The sequence below is a fragment of the Populus alba genome, chromosome 18, assembly GCF_005239225.2.
Source record: "Populus alba chromosome 18, ASM523922v2, whole genome shotgun sequence".
Taxonomy (NCBI): domain Eukaryota; kingdom Viridiplantae; phylum Streptophyta; class Magnoliopsida; order Malpighiales; family Salicaceae; genus Populus; species Populus alba.
The window spans coordinates 14,038,210-14,057,265 of NC_133301.1; the positions used below are offsets into that span (position 1 = coordinate 14,038,210).

Consider the following 19,056-nt stretch of genomic DNA (forward strand, 5'->3'; position numbering starts at 1 on the left):
AACCGCAGCAGAATCCAACTGTTATTTATGATTAGCTTGCATGTATCAGAATTATATTTATTTTAGTCAAAAGCTGACGAAATTGAAAAGAAATGTGACAAATTGTTCTCTCTGGGCTTGATATTAGTTACTAGAGTTAAATTAATTAACATAGGCTTGTCAGTCACACTATCGTCGGCTCGTCGCCGTCGATGTTAAAATTAATTGCCAGCAAGTATTTTTTTTTTTTTAATATTGAAATTCGTGAACAAAACAATTTAGCGTTCAACCTTTGTCAGGGCCATGAAATGGACAGATTCTTTTATCACGATAAAGAAAGGTGGTAGAAGAAATAAAATTTTATTTCAAAGCTCTCACACAATGAGACAATGACTTCCCATCTAAATTAATTTGCTCAATATTACAGGCTCCCAGGATGGCCACGCCATAACTACAAAGGGAGTATTTGTATCAGTGGTGAATTCATTTTCAAGGCAGTATCCGATAAGATGCTTCAAACCGTGGCTTTTTAAAAAATTTAAAATTATTTTTTTATATAATTTTAGATCGTTTTGATACGTTAATATTAAAAATAATTTTTTTTTTAAATAAAAAACTATTATTTTGATGGATTTCTGATAAATCGTAACCACTAATATATTTTCAAACACCTCGTTGAGTTTTTAAAAAAATTCAAGTGAAAGTTAATTTATTTGGGCCTGTTTGAGAGTGTGATTGTGATTGTTTTTTAAAGTATTTTTCATGGTGAAATGTATCAAAATAATATTTTTTATTTTAGAAAAATTATTTTTGAGATCAGCACATTAAAACAATTCAAAATACATAAAAAATTAATTTTTAACAAAAAAAATTAAAATTTTTTAGAATGTTATTTGCACCAAATTCCCGGGTACATCTAGTAATCTCACAAATCATTTCTGGATTGACTTAATAAAATTTTAATTTAATTATTTTTTAAATAATATAATTTTAAAATTTGTAAAAATATTTGTAAAAATATTATTTTAAATTAAACTGAATAAACTCTTAATTTTTAAAAATATTCGCTACCTTACTTTCAAAACACCTCTTAATTAAATTAATAGCTATGATAGGCAATCGACAACAACCCATCCCATCTCTCTCTTCTTTCCAGATAAATACAAAACGATCAGATTAGAACCGTTTAAATTATCTTGCGTCACACAGAATTGACGTGTGGTTTTTTTTTTCCTTTCTCCTGTTGAAGATGATAGAATGATTTTTTGTTTGAGCTACATATCGCGATATATACTATAAATACAATTTATCGTATAATGACTTTTCCTGCATGACTAGTCACTTTATCCATTTATTGGACAGCTTCCTTAGTCTATAATTATAATTGCTATTAAAAATTAATAAAAAGAGTGCTCTTTGGTTGGCAGACCTCTACTTGCTCGAGTAGGTAAGTAAATCATACTCGCTAGTTTAGCCGATGTGAATTGCGTGTCATGTTAGGACTTTTAGATGGATTTTGACTTTAATCTAGTCCACACGAAATATACTTTTTTTTTTTTGCTTTTATTTTTCCTGGAAGATTTTATACCACTTATTAAAATTATTAAACTCGTATATAACTTGTTTCAAGTATGGGATTTTAGGATGAGCCACTTAACTCGAATTAATTAAAAAAATAAATTGAATTTAAATCGAGATTAGTTATATTTTTAATTTATCAAACTAAATTGAATTTAATACTTATATTATTTATTAATTTACTAATATTTTTCAAAACCAAAATGTACTACGTTTCAGATGCATCAATTAAACAAATTTACCGATATCTTCAATGATATTAGTCAGTTGTTAATGCTGACTAGATTTTGGCTCTCTTCCGACCTATTTGAGAATGTGGTTATAATTATTTTTTAAAGTATTTTTTATATTTAAATATATTTAAATAATTTTTTATTTTTAATATCATTGTTTCGAAAAGATCCAAAATACACTAAAAAAATTAATTTTAAACAAAGAAATTTAAATATTTTAAAAATACGAGTATAACCGCATTTCTAAATGCTTTTATGGTGATACGGTGGAGCAAAGAAAAAAATTAAATAACTTTTAAATTAATTAACATATTTTTTTTCTGATAAAACTAATTTATAGATAAATTAACCACACCTATAGTGAAAAACTATACGTCTTTCATATTTATATGCATTTAAAGTAATTCCATCGTACATGATATTAAAACTTTAGAGTAAATAAATACTCTGCTCGCCACAAACCAATTTTAAATACTTCTACTTATATTTCATGACACCGCATCATGATGTCATAAAGGATAATGCATAAAGAAAGCACCATGATATTATAAAACTGTTGAAGTTGACTTTCAACTACTAGAAAACAGTAGGGCTGCGCCCAGAGAAAAAACATAGCTGGGCTCGTTGGAATATGGTCTGCTTAAGCTGCCATAGCAGGACTGAAATTATATGATTACACAAGGTACAAAAAGAGATGAAGATAGAATCGTGTTTCCTTGTGATGTATAAAATAAATTAATTGTTTTTATATTTTGTTTGGTTATAATAAATAAAATAAAATATATACAAAATTTATGTTATTTTTAATATATATAGTTGTTAAACTTATATATATTTTAAAAATAATTAGAATCTTTTTACTCTAATTTATATTGAGTACTGAAATTAATAATGTTATAATAACCTTGGTTATAAAACCATGACTGACTTAGCGGGCTAACCTGGAGCTTAAACTAGTCCGGGTTTAAAAAAAATAGAGGAAGGATTGGCTCAATTGAAACTAGTAAAAGACTTAGGTCAGCCAAAGATAAAATTTGGGTAAAAAATCTATTGAATTTTTTGAAAAAAATTGATCGAAACAAGGATGATTTGATTATTTTTAAAAGGGAATTTGGGTCAAGCAGATTGACCCTCCCAGCCTTGTGACCTGAATCTTTAATCGAATTTTAAAATTATGATAATAATAATTTTTATATATACATTGAATCAGATAAATTACTAGTTTAAAATTCATTTCAACTAGATTCTAATATTATTTTTTTAAAAAAAAAAAAAAAAAAAAACAAGGAACCAATACCGTGGCTAGTGTGGAAAAAAAAGGCCAAGTAGAGAACATGAGAGTGGCTCAGTCAAAACCTGGACCATTCTAAGAGAACAATTTCTATAAAATTATTGATCATCAGCGCACTAGTAATGGTGTGCCATCACTGCTTTTGGAAACTTTAGAGGTAAATAGCAGTGCTGTCCAGGTCGTCCTCGAAGAAAATGGGTGTCAAGATATGTGGTGAAGACAAGCTTTATCCTCTCCTCGTACAGAAGGCAAGTCGGTGAAGATAAAGAGTTTTAGTGTTTCTCTCTTATTATTAAATTGAAAATATTTTTTTATTTAATATTTCTTTAAGTAAAATTACAAAAAAAAAAAAAAAAAACAGAGGCTTGGTATACAGGGAAGACCTTCATTTTCCAAGCTTTTTGTACAAATCATGGCTTAATGACGGGGCTGAAAGAACCCCTAATCATGCAATAATACTTTTTTAAAAAAATATTTGTGAGAAAAATGCTTGCTTGTAGGATAAAAAAATTAAGAAAAAGAAAAACGATATTTAACTAAAATAACTCTGGGATAAATTAAATTATATTTTTGTAATCGTGGTGTTAAGGTCAATTTACACATATTTAAATTAAAAATAAATTTTTAATGACTTGAGATTTGCGGTCATTAAACTGGGCATAAGGTTTACACGTTAGTATATTTATTCTGGATTAATGAAGATGGCGATTATCCACCACACTCTTATGCCACCTACCCCAGCAGAGAAACACACACTGAGTTTTAAATCTAAAACACAAACATGTTTACATTGCATGGCCTAAGGTTTGTGGCCAAACATTGCTTGTCTCTGAAGTCACAACGACGTCTGTAGTCACACTCGTGTTGCTTTCCAAACCTTATCTTCAAGCTCGATCGTGTCGCGTGACACGATGTATACACGGAGAATTAATTCTAAGGAGAAAAATTCTATCAGAACTGTCTAAAATATTTAGACTTTTCCCCTTGCTTTAATTCTTTTAGCTCACTGTCTCACATCAACTTTAATATCAACATCATATTTCTTAATTGTTTTAATGTTCCATGGGTTTGTTTAAATTCCTGATATAAGTATGTGTGTGTGTGTGTGTGTGTGTGGGGCTCTCAAACTTTTTCCTTTTTTATTTTTACAGGGACAGACTTTTCTTTCCAGACTGCTATTCACGTCGGTTCACCTCACGCCGTTAAATAAATCGTGCAATCTCATGGCCCGTAATTGGTACTTAGGAGGGTGATATATTAACGTACACACTAAAATTAAAGGAAGTGACTATATTAAAAGTTGGGTAATTAGTGCCCTTTGAGTGGATTATAGTTAAATCTCTTTCCAGCGAGATTTTTTATGCAATTGGATGTGTAAATTGGATTCCATTTAATGAAAAAACAAAAGCAAAGGCATGGTTACGGTCCATGCTGAATTTTAGGACATGTTTGTTTTCTGGAAAATAATCTACGGGAAATCATTTTCCAAATTTTTTTATGTTTGTTTGTCATTAAGAAAGTTGGTCCACGAAAAACACTTTCTAGTTAACGGAAAATACTTTCCGGTCAACGGAAAATATTTTCCGGTCAATTTCAGTCAAAGAAAAATTTGACTTGGTTTTCAGGAAAGTGTTTTCCCTTTAGCTGTGTTTGTTTTCCGGAAAGTGGTTTCCGGGAAATCACTTTCCAAACTTTCTTGTGTTTGTTTGCTAGTAGGAAAGTTGGTCAATGGAAAACACTTTCCAGTAAAAGAAAAATTTGACTTGGTTTTCAGGAAAGTGTTTTCCTGAAAAATTTGGGGGGAAAACACTTTCCGGAAGTTGTGAAAAAATTAGAAATGTTATTATTTGTTGATTATATTAAATTTAATCCTCAAACTTTTGATTGGTATATATATTTTGTTTTGAATATTTATTTTTCAATTTCATCTCTTAAAATTTTATTTTTATATTAACTTTGGTCCTTATTTTTATAATTGCTATTTGCTTTTTCCTTATCATATTTTTATTAAAAAATTTTATCTATCAAATTTGGTCCTCATTCTTTTGATTGTTACTTATTTTATTTGAAATAATTTATGAAATGTTGATTATTATTATTTTAATTTCTTCATCTTTCATTTTTTAAAAAAATTTTTAGATTTGATCTCTATTATTTTGATTATTATTTATTTTATTTGAGATAATTTATGAAATTATATATATTTTTTTAATTTCATTCTCATTCAACTTTTCAATTTGTAAGACTTGTTCCTCATTATTTTAATAAGCTATGTATGAATATAGGATATAATAAAAAAAATTCATCATTATAAATACTTTTTAGATTTCATTTTTTTTATTGTAAGTGATTAAATATTTTATATATATTAGATAAACTTGAAAAAAAAAATTATTTCATTAATAAATTATTTTTCAGTTTATTTTTCATAACACAACCAAACACTGGAAAGTGTTTTCCAGTTCATTTTTCATAACACTGCCAAACATCGGAAAATACTTTCCCGGAATTCACTTTTCCCGGAATTTACTTTCCAAAAGGAAAACCACTTTCCTACAAACAAACGGACCCGGCCACAACTCGAATTAACTTTTTATTTTTTTTAAAAAAAATATTATTTTAACTTTGTTTTCATAAGAACGAAACAAGTAGACTTTAATAGATTTGTCTAGTTTATAACCTGATTTTTTAATCAGATCATGAATGGAGCTGGATTCGATGATTTTGAAAGAAAAAAAGAGCATTATTATGATTGGCACATGTATCATTTGTCGTGACAGCTAAGAAAGAGGAGAAGAGGGGATTATTTATGCACAACAGTGTAGAGAAAAGGAAACATAAAGAAAATAAAGAAAATGTGGAAATAGCAAATTGTATCCCAACAAAAAAGAAAAGAGAAAATTCATGAAAGGATAAGAACCGGGTCCCAAAAGTGATAATAAGTTGTTGTTGTCATCAATCATACGTGAAAAAGGTTGCAACCGACACCACAACATGAACTAAAAGGCGAGGAAAAATACTGTTCCTCCACGTCCACAAAACACTTTGAATTGCATCAAGTATAAAGTTTAAAGGTGCGGGGAAAATACTGTTTCCCTACACTCATTGGCTGATTTATATATATTTTTTCATTTTTAATATATTTTTGGTTGTTGATTTTTTTGTAATTTAGTTCTTGTATGACATGTTTACAGGGATTTAGAGTTTATAATTTATTTTAATTTATTTTTTATATGATTATTATAATATCAAAAGAATATTATGGTATCGGGTTGGTATCAGAAAAATATCTCAACATTACGGTATAGTCTATTTTTTAAAAAGTTAAGTTAAATTAAAAATGATTTTGAAAAAAAAAAACAAAGTTATAAATTTTGTGGATAAAAAAAGGTCTTAATATTGATTTGATGCTCGATTTTACGATCGTTTATTTTTATTATCATATTGTTAAATAAACAATAATTTAGAGGAAAAAAACAAGTTATTAATCCTAGTAAAGTTCATCACCTGGTTTGCGGGTTTGATGTGTTAATCTAGGTTATTTAATTTACAGGTTTAGCAGGTTTACCCATCAAACTTGATATGTTTTTTTTAGTTTCTGATCCTTTAATTTCTATATATATATATATATTATGTCTTCTTCAATATTTGATTGATTGAGAAATAAAATTTATTGTTTATTTTTTTTTACTTTCTATAAGATTATCACGATTTCAAATAAATGTTGGTGCTCAATTTTAAAAGCATATAATATTATCATGAAAATTAAATAAAAATAATTTATAAAAAAAATAAATTTATTAAACTCATTAAAATTCATGACTCAGGTCGCAGGGTGACTGAGATCGATCTATTATGACATTGTTTTAATATATATATAAAAAAAGATTGTAGTTTAGTTTTTTTAAAAGTTATGACATGATTTTACTGGTAGTTCAAGTTGTTTCTTCACCTATTAAATTAAATAATTTATTTTGGATCAATTCTTGCACAATTTAATTCAAAACTTGAGTTAGATAAGGAGTCAGGTTAGTAGATTCCAAGATCAAACCACTTGATTGGATTTAATGATACTGCCAAAAAAAATCTCTATACTCTTAATATTTTCTTAAGTTTTAAAAAAGAATAGTCTAGCCCGTGGTGAAGCGTGGGCGAATGTGCTGGCTAGTAATCTATATAGTGTTTTGTAATTTATTTATTTATTTGCATCTTGATCCTTTTTTTGCTTTAGTTATTATTTTTTATATTTTTAGTTTTGCCCTTATATTATTTGTTTATTGAGATTTAAAGTTGATATTTTTATTTTAACTTGCCTTTTATATGGTTATAGCAATAAAAAACAAATCTCGGCATTTGGTTGGCTTTGAAAAAAATCCCGGCATCGTGGTGTGGCCTATTTATTTTTTTAAATAATTATATAAAAATGTTTTTTGTTTTAGAACAAAACTAAGTTATTAAACATTGTGTGATTGATTTTTTAAATTTTTAATCCAATCCTTACATTATATGTTCATCGGGATTTAGAGTTGATATTTTATTTTAATTTATTTTTTATATAATTATAATAGTACTGGAAAAATATCTCAGTGTTGAGTTGGTATCGAAAAAATATCATGGCATCATGATATGTTCTATTTTTTTTTTCAATTTAGTTAAATAAAAAATAATTTTAAAAAACTAAATTATTAAACTTTGCAGAGTTAATGACCCAATTTGCAAGTTTTGAAGGATGACTCAGGTTGTTCTGATTCGTACGTAGGTTTGGTAGGGTATCTTTAATTTAACTTTTTTTCAATTGAATTTAATTTTATAATTTTTTGTTTTCTAACATGTAGTTTTTTTAATAAAAAAAACATGTTATTAAATTTTAGAAAGTACATAAATATATTCGCAAGTTTGATAAATTAATTTTTTTATATAATTTTATCCTTTGATACTAGGCTAATTAGGAATGAAATCTCATAATTTGTTTCATTTTATTTTTTATAAGGTTATCATAATCTAAATTTTTTTTATGATTATGACTTTGAATTGATATTTAATTTTATGATTTTATATTTTATTATTAAATAATTAAATAAATAATAATTTTGCTATTAGTCCAGTGGAGTTCACGACTCTATTCTTGAGTTTGACATGTTCGTATAAACGAAAATGAAGAGAATTAATAGTAGATAGTGGTTATACATAGCAATCCCCGCAAAATCAGGAGTAAATAAGTCCAAATTCGGCGTATTAATAACGCCCGATAAGACACTGCACTTATAAAACCAGAAAGGCAGACTTACCTATCACTCTTATAAGCTAGTTGCTTATCCAATGACTTATCACTCAAATTATCCCGTATCATCTCCTCTCACGGGTATTTAATTTGTCTGATACCTTCCTCTCAAATCCCTAACCCTTTCTCTCTCTATAAATACTAGTAGAGTTCATAGAGAGAGAAACCACAAAATTCAACTTCAACTACAGAGAGAAAATCCAAGAAAGCTCTGAAACGACATCGTCCGTTTTCTCTCTCAAGCGAAAGAATTTCCAAGGGAGCTCTGAAACGACTCCGTCCGTCTTCTCTCTTCCGAGATAAATTCTTCTCCGATCTGGAATCAGGTACAGAAGTTCCTTTGTTTCCCTTTGAATTTTGGAAATTTACGCATTTTTTTATTTTAATGTTTGATTGCTGAATATTTATGTAGTTTTTAATTATTGCGAGGTTTTAGATCTCTTTATGAGTTAGTTAATTTTATTTTTTTGGTTTCTGCAGATTAAATAGCTTTTTTTATTTTTTTTTCTGGAAGAACTATTAAAATGTCTTCGCTTAGTAGAGAGCTTGTGTTTCTCATACTTCAGTTTCTCGAGGAAGAGAAATTTAAAGAAACTGTTCACAGGTACGTAATTTTATACTTTTTTTATTTTGTTGATTTTTTATTTGTTAATTTTTTTCGTGGTTATTTTTGTGATTTGGATTTGGTGAGAATTTGGGGTGTTAATATTTTTTTATATATATTTTTTATGCATGGAGATTGGAGCAAGAGTCAGGGTTTTACTTTAACATGAGGTACTTTGAAGAAATGGTGACAAATGGAGAGTGGGATGAAGTGGAGAAGTATTTGTCAGGGTTTACGAAAGTGGATGATAATAGATATTCGATGAAGATTTTCTTTGAGATTCGGAAGCAAAAGTACCTTGAAGCTTTGGACAAGTATGTGCTTGATTGATTGCCTTTTCTGTATAGTTAATTATTATGGATTCTGTTTTTTAATACATTTCCTTACTGGGGTTTTGGATTTTGATACAAGTAATTGTTACCTAGGATGGACTAGTTTTTTTGGGCCCGCTAGATAAACCAACTGTAGTTGTGTGGACCACTGTAGCGGTTAATTTGATTGGTCTGGTTTACATAGATGGAGCCTGCGCAACGGTTTTTTAACTTGATGTGTTGGTTAATTTTTGCTTGAATGGAAAAATGTAGGCGAGATCGTGCGAAGGCAGTTGAAATTTTAGTGAAGGACTTGAAAGTGTTTGCGGCATTTAATGAAGAGCTGTTTAAAGAAATTACGCAGTTACTGACGTTGGAAAACTTTAGGTACTTTTTTTTTTTAAATGTTTAGTCTTATTTGTGCCTTATTTTTGTATTGATGATATTTAGATATCCTGTGTTTGTTTACTTTGATTTGCAGAGATAATGAACAGCTATCCAAATATGGAGACACCAAGTCTGCTAGGGGTATAATGCTCGGTGAACTCAAAAAGTTGATAGAGGCTAACCCTCTTTTCCGTGACAAGCTTCAGTTTCCTACTTTGAAAAACTCAAGATTGCGGACTCTAATTAATCAGAGGTCGTCAAGAATTTCTTGCCTTGCCTCCGTGCTTATACTCTTTTAAGTTGTCGCTCTGGATTGAAGTTGTTTTTTGTCTCTCACCTCCTCCCAATTGAATTGCAGTTTAAATTGGCAACATCAGCTTTGTAAGAGTCCAAGGTCTAATCCTGACATAAAGACTTTATTTGTTGACCACAGTTGTGGGCAACCAAATGGTGCGCGGGCCCCATCCCCTGTCACCAATTCCTTAATGGGTGGTGTGCCCAAGTCAGGGGGGTTTCCTTCAATAACCGGTCATGGTGTAAGTGACAAATTAGAAAGGAGATACCCTTGTTTCTATAGCATGCTGATTTTGAATTATTAACTTATCTGCCTCTTTATTGGATGCTTGCAGCCATTTCAGCCCGCGCCTGCTGCTCTTCCATCTTCTCTTGCAGGATGGATGGCGAATCCATCTGCTTCTGCTGGGCCCCTAGGTTTGGCTCCCAATAACACAGGTAGGCTACATAAGACATCTGAATCAGCAGCTTTTGATCGGTTTTAATGTTCTTACAGTCTTTGATAAACATTTTTGGAATCTATTCAAAAACATCATGTACAAACTCAAGAAGGAAGTTCTAGCTATAATAATAAATCGAATGATAGTAGGAATGTGCACTTATTTGAACGAGGAAATGCATTACTATGGGTGAATCAGCTTGGTACTGCTCAAAGGTCATATTCTTTACTCGATGGTTAGTAGCATTCATCTAATCATTACCTCAGTGAAGGAGAATGCTGAGAGATCTTATTGTTTATTTTGAATGACAAGATTTACCCATATATATATATATATTCAAATATTCTATTAGGATCTTAACTATTGATACTATGTTGTTAAAATGATCATGATTTAATATTTTGTATCAGAGAATTTGAGTGGTGTTCAATCTCTGATTCATTGTACTTTTCCATTTAATTTCTACGGTTTCTTGAGTGCTAATTTGCTTCTTTCTTCTTTAAATCTTCACTGCAGCAGCTATCTTAAAGCATCCCAGGACCCCCCCTACCAATAACTCAGCTATTGACTATCAAACAGCAGACTCTGAACATGTGTTGAAGAGGCCAAGACCATTTGGACTATCGGATGAGGTATGGACTGAAATTTGTCCATCCCTTTACATTCCTATGCTGCGTTTTTGCCTTGTTATGATTGTTGATGCCTTTTGCTATTATGAATTTGCAAATATGTTTTAGCATGATTTTTGAGATGCCAAGGTGGGTGTTATGTGACATTATAGGTCTTGATGGTTTTGGATGATGCTGATTAGATTGGAACTGTTTGGATATTTGAGCTTGGAGGTGGACTGGGTGTGTGCATGACTGTCATTTCACTTTTAATCCCTGGAGGGGAAGCTTCTTTTTTAAGTCGGGGATTTATGCTAATTAGGGCTTGGGATGTGTCATCCATGTGTATGTTGTTTGTGCATTTGTACACTCCAATAAATTTTATGGGATCAAGGTCCTCATTTTAGAGTCTAGGATTTTGGCCGAATGAAAAATTTTAAATTGTTGATTCTTCTTTACTTGATATTTTATCAGGTCAATCTGCCAATAAACATTATGCCTATTGCTTATACGAGCCAGAACCATGGGCAAAACTCCTACTCGTCTGATGACTTGCCCAAGAATCCTGTCATGGCTTTAAATCAAGGTTCTGCTGTCAAGAGTATGGATTTTCATCCAGTCCAACAAATTCTACTTCTTGGTAAGCACCCTCAATGTTTATAAAGAATAAACTCTTCCCAGCTTTACTGGTGTGTGATTGTGTGCGCACATACCATTGAGAAATTCACCTGGTTTTCAGAGATTGTATCATTTGTTGTTTCACTGTTTCAGTTGGAACAAACATGGGTGAAGTCATGGTATGGGAGTTGGGCAGCAGAGAAAGGATTGCTTGGAAGAATTTCAAGGTTTGGGATCTTAATGCACGCTCAAGAGCTCTGCAGGTACACTTTTATTTTTTAACAAGCTTAATGGAATGTGAATTAATCATGATACTTTCTGGTATATTATCAGGTTAAGGCTAACCAGCTAATTATTGTGTAGGCATCTCTGTCCAATGATTATACAGCATCGGTTAACCGTGTGGCGTGGAGTCCTGATGGAACTTTATTTGGTGTGTTAAAATGCTATCTTTCTTGCCTGTTCTGCCTAAAAAGAAACATTTTCCTTAATGAAAATTAGGATTTTCCAATACATTACCATTTTTCTTTTTTTCCAGGTGTTGCATACTCAAAGCACATTATGCACGTATACTCCTACCATGGAGGTGATGACATAAGAAATCACCTTGAGGTTTGTGCCAATAATTGATATCTTTGAAACTTGGTGTCTTTACATCTCTAGCTAATACCATCCATCTTCAGTACATGGATTTTTTTCTTAAAAAAACTCCTGTAGTATTTATTTTGTTGCAATTTTGTTTATACATACTGAAATTCATGTGGATTTTTCCTTGTGTTTTAGATGGATGCTCATAATGGGAATGTAAATGATCTTGCCTTTGCTTACCCAAACAAACAACTTGTTGTAGTCACTTGTGGCGATGACAGGACCATCAGGGTTTGTTTTCTTATATCTCTATTCAATGCATCTACATGCTAGCAATGGTGCTTTTTAAGAGTTCAAGATTCTGCAGGTCTGGGATGCAATTGTGGGGACTCGACTGTTTAATTTTTCAGGTCATGATGCACCTGTATATTCTGTGTGCCCACATCACAAGGAAAATATTCAGGTAAAATATGGGATGATAATTGAGCCCTCTCGTCCTCCAGTTTTTACTCATATCTGTTTGATAAATGCTAAAACATAATTAGCTGTGTGTTCGTAAGCAAATATATGGAGATTCATTGCTAGTCTAAATCCTCATTTTATGAATTGAGATCTGAATCAAATTGTAAAATCCAAGACAGATGTTAGCAATCTTTTTTTTTAAATGCCGGATGCATAAAAACAGAGACAGAAAAATGAAATATTTTGGGAACTTCTGCATACGGAAACTGTTTGAAACAAAAACAAAAGAACAATGAAAGGGGAGGTTGGAGAAAGAAAAGAGGAGATTGGATACAAGAAGTAAAATTATAGTAGAGAGTAAAGTGAGGTTAAGGAGTATTAAGAGAGGGAGAGAGGAGTCACTCTTCAATTTTCTAGGTATCTATCCCTTTTCTTCTTTAATTTTATTTCTTTCTTACCTTCTCCCAGTTCATCTTTTCAACCGCTACTGATGGAAAGATAAAGGCATGGTTGTATGATAATGCGGGTTCAAGAGTCGACTATAATGCACCAGGGCATTCTTCTACCACAATGGCATACAGTGCTGATGGAACTAGGTTTGTATACTTCGTTGATTTTGTGTTTTCTGCTGGTGATGGGAGATTGACATGTCTTATTCTGTTTTCTCTCGACTGAGATATTCGTATAATTTTTATGGACAACTTGCAGGTTATTCTCATGTGGGACAAACAAAGAAGGAGAATCACACTTGGTGGAGTGGAATGAAAGTGAAGGAGCTGTGAAACGTACCTATAATGGTCTTGCAAAACGTTCTGGGGGTGTTGTGAAGTTTGATACCACTAAAAATCGATTCTTGGCGGCTGGGGATGATTTCATGATCAAGTTTTGGGACATGGATAACAACAACCTGTTGACAACTATTGATGCAGAGGGTGGATTGCCGGTAAAGTTCTGATAGTCCTTTATTGTTAAATTTGTCTGATTAAGGCCTTTTGATGTACGATCAATTGGTAAATGAAACAAACTTAAAAGCCCAAGAGAACCCATTTCTGAAAACTCTGTTTATTTTGAGTTGTATAAGACCAACTAAGGTGCTATATATGTGTGCGCATGTGGCAATATAGGCAAATATGAGATAGACAAAACCAAAATCCAATAGGAACAGGGAAACTTGACAATAGTTCCACTAGAGGGAAGGAGACAAGTAAACATAATTAAATTCTGAATTTTCTACCTGAAATAAACAGTTCTAAAATCTTTAACTAGAGTGTTCACGTTTAACAACTCTCTTGTCATGATTGCAGGCTTCTCCTTGCATTAGATTTAACAAGGAAGGAACGCTATTAGCAGTCTCAACAAATGACAATAGCATCAAAATTCTAGCAAATTCAGATGGGATCAGGCTGCTCCGGACAGTGGAGAGTCGTACATTTGATGCTTCTAGAGCTGCTTCTGCTGCTGCTGCGAAGGTAAAATTTGATAGGCATGAAAATTCGTTTTAGCATCATTGTGTTACTAGAGTTATGCAATTAGAAAGTAAAATATCTGACAATTTCACATTGCATGCAACTATCTTAATGTATGATTTGTATCAGGCCCCTGCAATAGGCACTTTTCCGCCTGCAAATGCAACAGTTGGAACTAGCATCGATAATCAAGCTGCTCCTGCAGCACCCATGGTTGGAATGGTAGGTGTTGTCCTCCAGCCAGAGTAATCTCATTTACATACTGCCATGTGTGCATCTCAGTGCAAAAGGATCTAGTTACACATTCAACGATTTGACATTTTCCTTCTGTTTTGAGTTTCTACAGAATAGCGACAATCGAAGTTTAGTTGACGTGAAGCCTAAAATTCAAGACGAATCAATTGAAAAATCTAGGATCTGGAAATTAACAGAAATAAATGAACCATCACAGTGTCGCTCCCTGAGGCTCCCTGATAGCTTGACTGCCATGAGGGTATGCTCTACTTCTTGAAAATGTTATTAGAAGGTTGTTATTATGCTATTTATTCATATGATCTTGATGCGAGGAAAATGATTGTACTCCTGAATAATACCGCTGAAACTTTAGTACAATTGTAATTTCCTCCACGCTTTTTTCTCCTTTACCGTTCTTTTCCCTCCCTTCTGATCTATTTATTTATCAATCTATTTATGTGACTATTTTGTGTGGCACTGTGGCTGGCCACAATAAGTTGACATGCTAGTTCTTACCACTGGATTATGGAAGACATTAAATGCAATGAGATAATTACATCGTTTTATGCAGAATGCCCATGTTTTGGCATTTGAATACTTATAGTTTTGGTGGCAAAGACTAGAAGCTATGGTCTAGGCCTGAGGATATGTCTGTTGGTCAAATTTTTAACTTTCATTGTTTAATAGTCGCTCTTTTGCAGCTGAATTTTTATGCATTTGAGATTGTTTTGTATGTGATGTTCTTGAAGCTAACAATTAGTAGTTGTAACTATGGGTTTGGTGACAATTGTTTCAGGTGTCTAGATTAATTTTTACAAATTCAGGAGTTGCCATATTGGCACTAGCATCTAATGCAGTGCACAAGCTTTGGAAGTGGCAGAGAAATGATCGAAACTTGACTGGGAAGGTATTTTTATTGTGTCGACTTTTTTTTTTTGTGATGTGGGAAGGCATGTGCTTTGAAGCTACTTAATTTACATGTTGGAAGGTAGCATGTCTATTTTGTTCCGTTGATTTCAATAACCTTGCCTTTAACAAAGGTTTTACCTGTTCTAGGCCACTGCTAGTGTACCACCTCAATTATGGCAGCCTTCTAGCGGAATTTTGATGACTAATGATATCAGTGACACAAATCCTGAAGATGCTGTTCCGTGCTTTGCACTTTCAAAGAATGATTCTTATGTTATGTCAGCTTCAGGAGGGAAGATTTCTCTTTTCAATATGATGACATTTAAGGTAAATGTTCTATCATGATTTTTTCTGTTCAAGTTCAATTCTCTGTGCTTGATTGAATTTTTTGTGTGATACCAGGACCTTGTCAAGGAACAGTCTATGATGTGTGTTTTAGCCATTATAGTTGCAGTAGATTTGTACCCTTAACTTTGCTTTTCTTTTGAGCAACATAATATCGACTTTTCTTTTTGAAAAACCAAAATGTTTGAAGGATGTATGCCTGAAGAAGTTATGGCTATTTATATTTCCATGGTGTAAATTACCAGTTTGCAGATGGATCTGAGTGGTCTTTCAGTGGAGAGTTATTCTCAATGCATTAAATTCTAGTTTTGCTGTACTTTTGATCTGCCCTAGTTATATTTATAGTCCATTTTTCTTGATTACAGACAATGACAACATTCATGGCTCCACCACCAGCTGCAACATTTTTAGCATTTCACCCTCAAGACAACAACATCATTGCTATTGGCATGGAGGACTCTTCTATACAAATTTATAACGTCAGGGTTGATGAGGTATTGCTCAGACTCCTCAAAATGTTGAACCTTCTATTGGAAGTAGAAAAGCAGGAGTATCAACAATTTGAATTATTCCATATCACAGGTTAAAACAAAGTTAAAAGGTCATCAGAAAAGAATTACAGGACTTGCCTTCTCACACTCTCTAAATGTCCTGGTGTCTTCCGGAGCTGACTCACAGGTATGAATTATTGGTAATGCAAGTCTGTCTGTGTTACCATAGAATAAGCAACCAAGCCCGCTGATATAAGGTAACGGATTTTGGAAAGGCTTGCAAGGAAAGTCCTGTGTTTTCTGTTTGAGACCATTTTAGAGACTTTGATTTGAGCTATATCTAGAAACTTCTTTTGTTATGTGGCTTCCTAGATAATAGATTTGCCATCTTTTACATCCTTGTGCATCCAATAGTCTGATCATCAAGTGTTTGGTGTTGGAATTACTCAGTTCTGTACATGTTTTCCCCCTACAGTTGTGTGTTTGGAGCACCGATGCATGGGAGAAACAAGCTAGTAAATTCTTGCAAATTCCAACTGGACGAGTCGCTTCTTCTCTTGCAGATACTCGTGTTCAATTTCACCTTGACCAGATACATTTGCTTGCAGTTCATGAAACACAGATAGCTATATTTGAAGCACCAAAATTGGAATGCCTCAAGCAGGTTTGGCATAGTGTCTGGAAATATTTCAGTTGCCCTCTTCATTTGTTATTTCATTGAGATAGGTCTCTCATTTCTGTTGTGATGTGGGGAAATGCGTCCCATGGATATTGATCACTGGACACTATGCATATAGTGAAATAGTCTCACAAATATTTATCAATATTTTTAGTTTGGGGATTTTGTCATCAAAGCTTCTGACATTCTTTCTACAAAATTGTATCCTATTCATGCAGTGGTTCCCTCGTGAAGCAAGTGGTCCGATCACGCATGCTACGTATTCCTGTGATAGCCAATCTATATATGTTAGTTTTGAAGATGGAAGTGTGGGTGTTCTCACTGCTTCAACACTAAGATTGAGATGCAGAATAAATTCTACTGCTTATTTACCTCCCAATCCAAGGTTACTTGCTTCTTCTTTTTCTTTTTTTTCATCTTTTTTATTCTCTTCTTTGTTTAGAAGACTAACCATTCAAACAATTTTGCTTGTTTTTATCTGCCTGATGATGTAATTTTAACAGCTTGAGAGTGTATCCTCTTGTCATTGCTGCACATCCCTCTGAGCCTGATCAATTCGCACTGGGACTAACAGACGGTGGAATTCATGTGCTTGAACCATTGGAGTCGGAAGGAAAATGGGGGACCTCGCCTCCTGTTGAAAATGGTGCTGGCCCTAGTACAGCTTCTGGTGCTGCTGGTTATGAACAAGCTCAAAGGTAGTCGGGTGCATGGCTTTCAACCAGGACCTTTATTGTGCATGCCTTGTATGCAACCCCGCACCCTGGGCCTACCACATTGTGATTTTCGAAGTGAAGCTGCATAAATTAGGTACTATAATATAGGTTTAGGATACGTGCATCCTGATAGAGAGAGCTCGTTTTTTAAGTGCCAATTTAATCATTTTGCTTCCGAAGGCATGATGTTCTCCGTTCTCCCTCATTAGAAATGATTGGAGAAGCATGGGTTTATGGTTGTACATTCTAGGAGAGTCAAATGCAAAAACAAAGAAAGGAGGAGGAAAAACTGAAGGTGAAGGTCTGACTATAGAATTTTAAAGGTGATTTAGGAAGAAACTCTTGAGCTGGTTGTTTTGTCTGTGTTCATTTTTATCTATTTTCAAAGATAGCCATCTAATTTTTTTCATTTTTCCCCCCTCTGCTAGTGGCTTTTGACCCTCTCGTTTTATTCCTTTTTATTAGCAGTCTCTTTTTTTCTGCATCTCCTATTCTCTGATCCCTTTGCATAGTTGATTTTGATTCAATTAAGAGTTGAGATTCTTTGCCTTGACATGGGCCATCCTTCTCAGTGATGTACCCTTTCTTTGATGTGTTTTGATACTTTCAATGAGAGGTTGCTCTCGAGTTCTTCTACTTGATGATCCATCAAGGAATGGCTGACGATGGCTCTGCACTGATGATACCGACGGTGCCTGATATGGGCCGAGACGAGAAAATTTATAACCTGTTTCCAAGCCATCTAGTGGTTAGCCTGATTTATTCCAAGTTTAAACTGGCCCTGATAATTTCGGACAACCCTACGAACTTCAATTGACCTCAAGTTTTAATGTCAGGTATACCAATATGTCAGGAGGGTTTTAACATAATCTAATGGTTAGTGCGAGCATGATTTGACACCAAAAACCCAAACTGAATGGTATGATTAATGTTAATTGTTACACTAAATCCTTGGCACCATTTTCTTGTTTGAAAACACATTTATTTTTATTATTTTTTTATCCTTGGAAACTCAGTTTTTGATTTTACTGATGCTACAAATTTTAAACCTAACTCATTTAAAAAAAAAAAAAAATTAAACAATACCTTTAATTTATTTATGGAAGTTATCCTTTTTCATCTTTTTCTTTTTCATCCCGAGTTTTCATTACTCAATGGAGTCTTACTGCTTTTTAATTCCAACATTTATTATGTGTGAAATTCAGAGGTTTTTTTTTTTTTTTTTTCCATTCTCACTTCTTCATCTTATTTCTGTTATTTTTTAGTTAATGGATATTGAATTTTAATTTTTTATTATTGGATTTTATAAATTTTTCGATTGATTTTTGTAAGTAGTTGTGTTTAAACTATATCATTTTTCTAATATTTTTTTAACCTGTTTTATTTTTAATTTTTTTTATAAAGCTGTATTAGAATAATAAAATACCCTTTTATATGCTCCTTGAAGAGTTGAGATCCGCTACATTTTTTGAACAAGATGGATTGTGTTTCTCTCTCTTTATTTTAACAAGCGGGCGAAAGCCCTCTAAAAAAAAATAAGAA

At 32.5% G+C, this 19,056-nt stretch overlaps 1 protein-coding gene across 4 annotated transcripts; it reads left to right on the forward strand.

Annotated features, from left to right (window-relative positions):
• Positions 1-8,502: 8,502 nt before the first annotated feature.
• On the forward strand, positions 8,503-17,923 carry LOC118052097 (topless-related protein 4). 4 transcript variants are annotated; one of them, XM_073406432.1, is made up of 26 exons: positions 8,503-8,688; positions 8,877-8,966; positions 9,101-9,280; positions 9,551-9,664; positions 9,759-9,917; positions 10,023-10,200; positions 10,294-10,396; positions 10,915-11,030; positions 11,481-11,646; positions 11,778-11,887; positions 11,988-12,057; positions 12,163-12,236; positions 12,408-12,503; positions 12,580-12,675; positions 13,143-13,270; positions 13,383-13,617; positions 13,979-14,143; positions 14,270-14,362; positions 14,487-14,633; positions 15,171-15,281; positions 15,431-15,610; positions 15,994-16,122; positions 16,211-16,306; positions 16,595-16,783; positions 17,017-17,183; positions 17,302-17,923. In XM_073406432.1, the coding sequence occupies exons 2-26, from the start codon at positions 8,887-8,889 to the stop codon at positions 17,498-17,500; spliced, it is 3,381 nt and encodes a 1,126-aa protein (XP_073262533.1). In that variant the 5' UTR covers positions 8,503-8,688; positions 8,877-8,886; the 3' UTR covers positions 17,501-17,923. The 4 variants fall into 4 exon arrangements, with proteins under 4 accessions (XP_073262533.1, XP_034918819.1, XP_034918820.1 ...); XM_035062928.2 differs by having other exon boundaries at positions 8,504-8,688; positions 8,843-8,966; XM_035062929.2 differs by having other exon boundaries at positions 8,504-8,688; positions 8,843-8,966; positions 10,918-11,030.
• Positions 17,924-19,056: the final 1,133 nt, after the last annotated feature.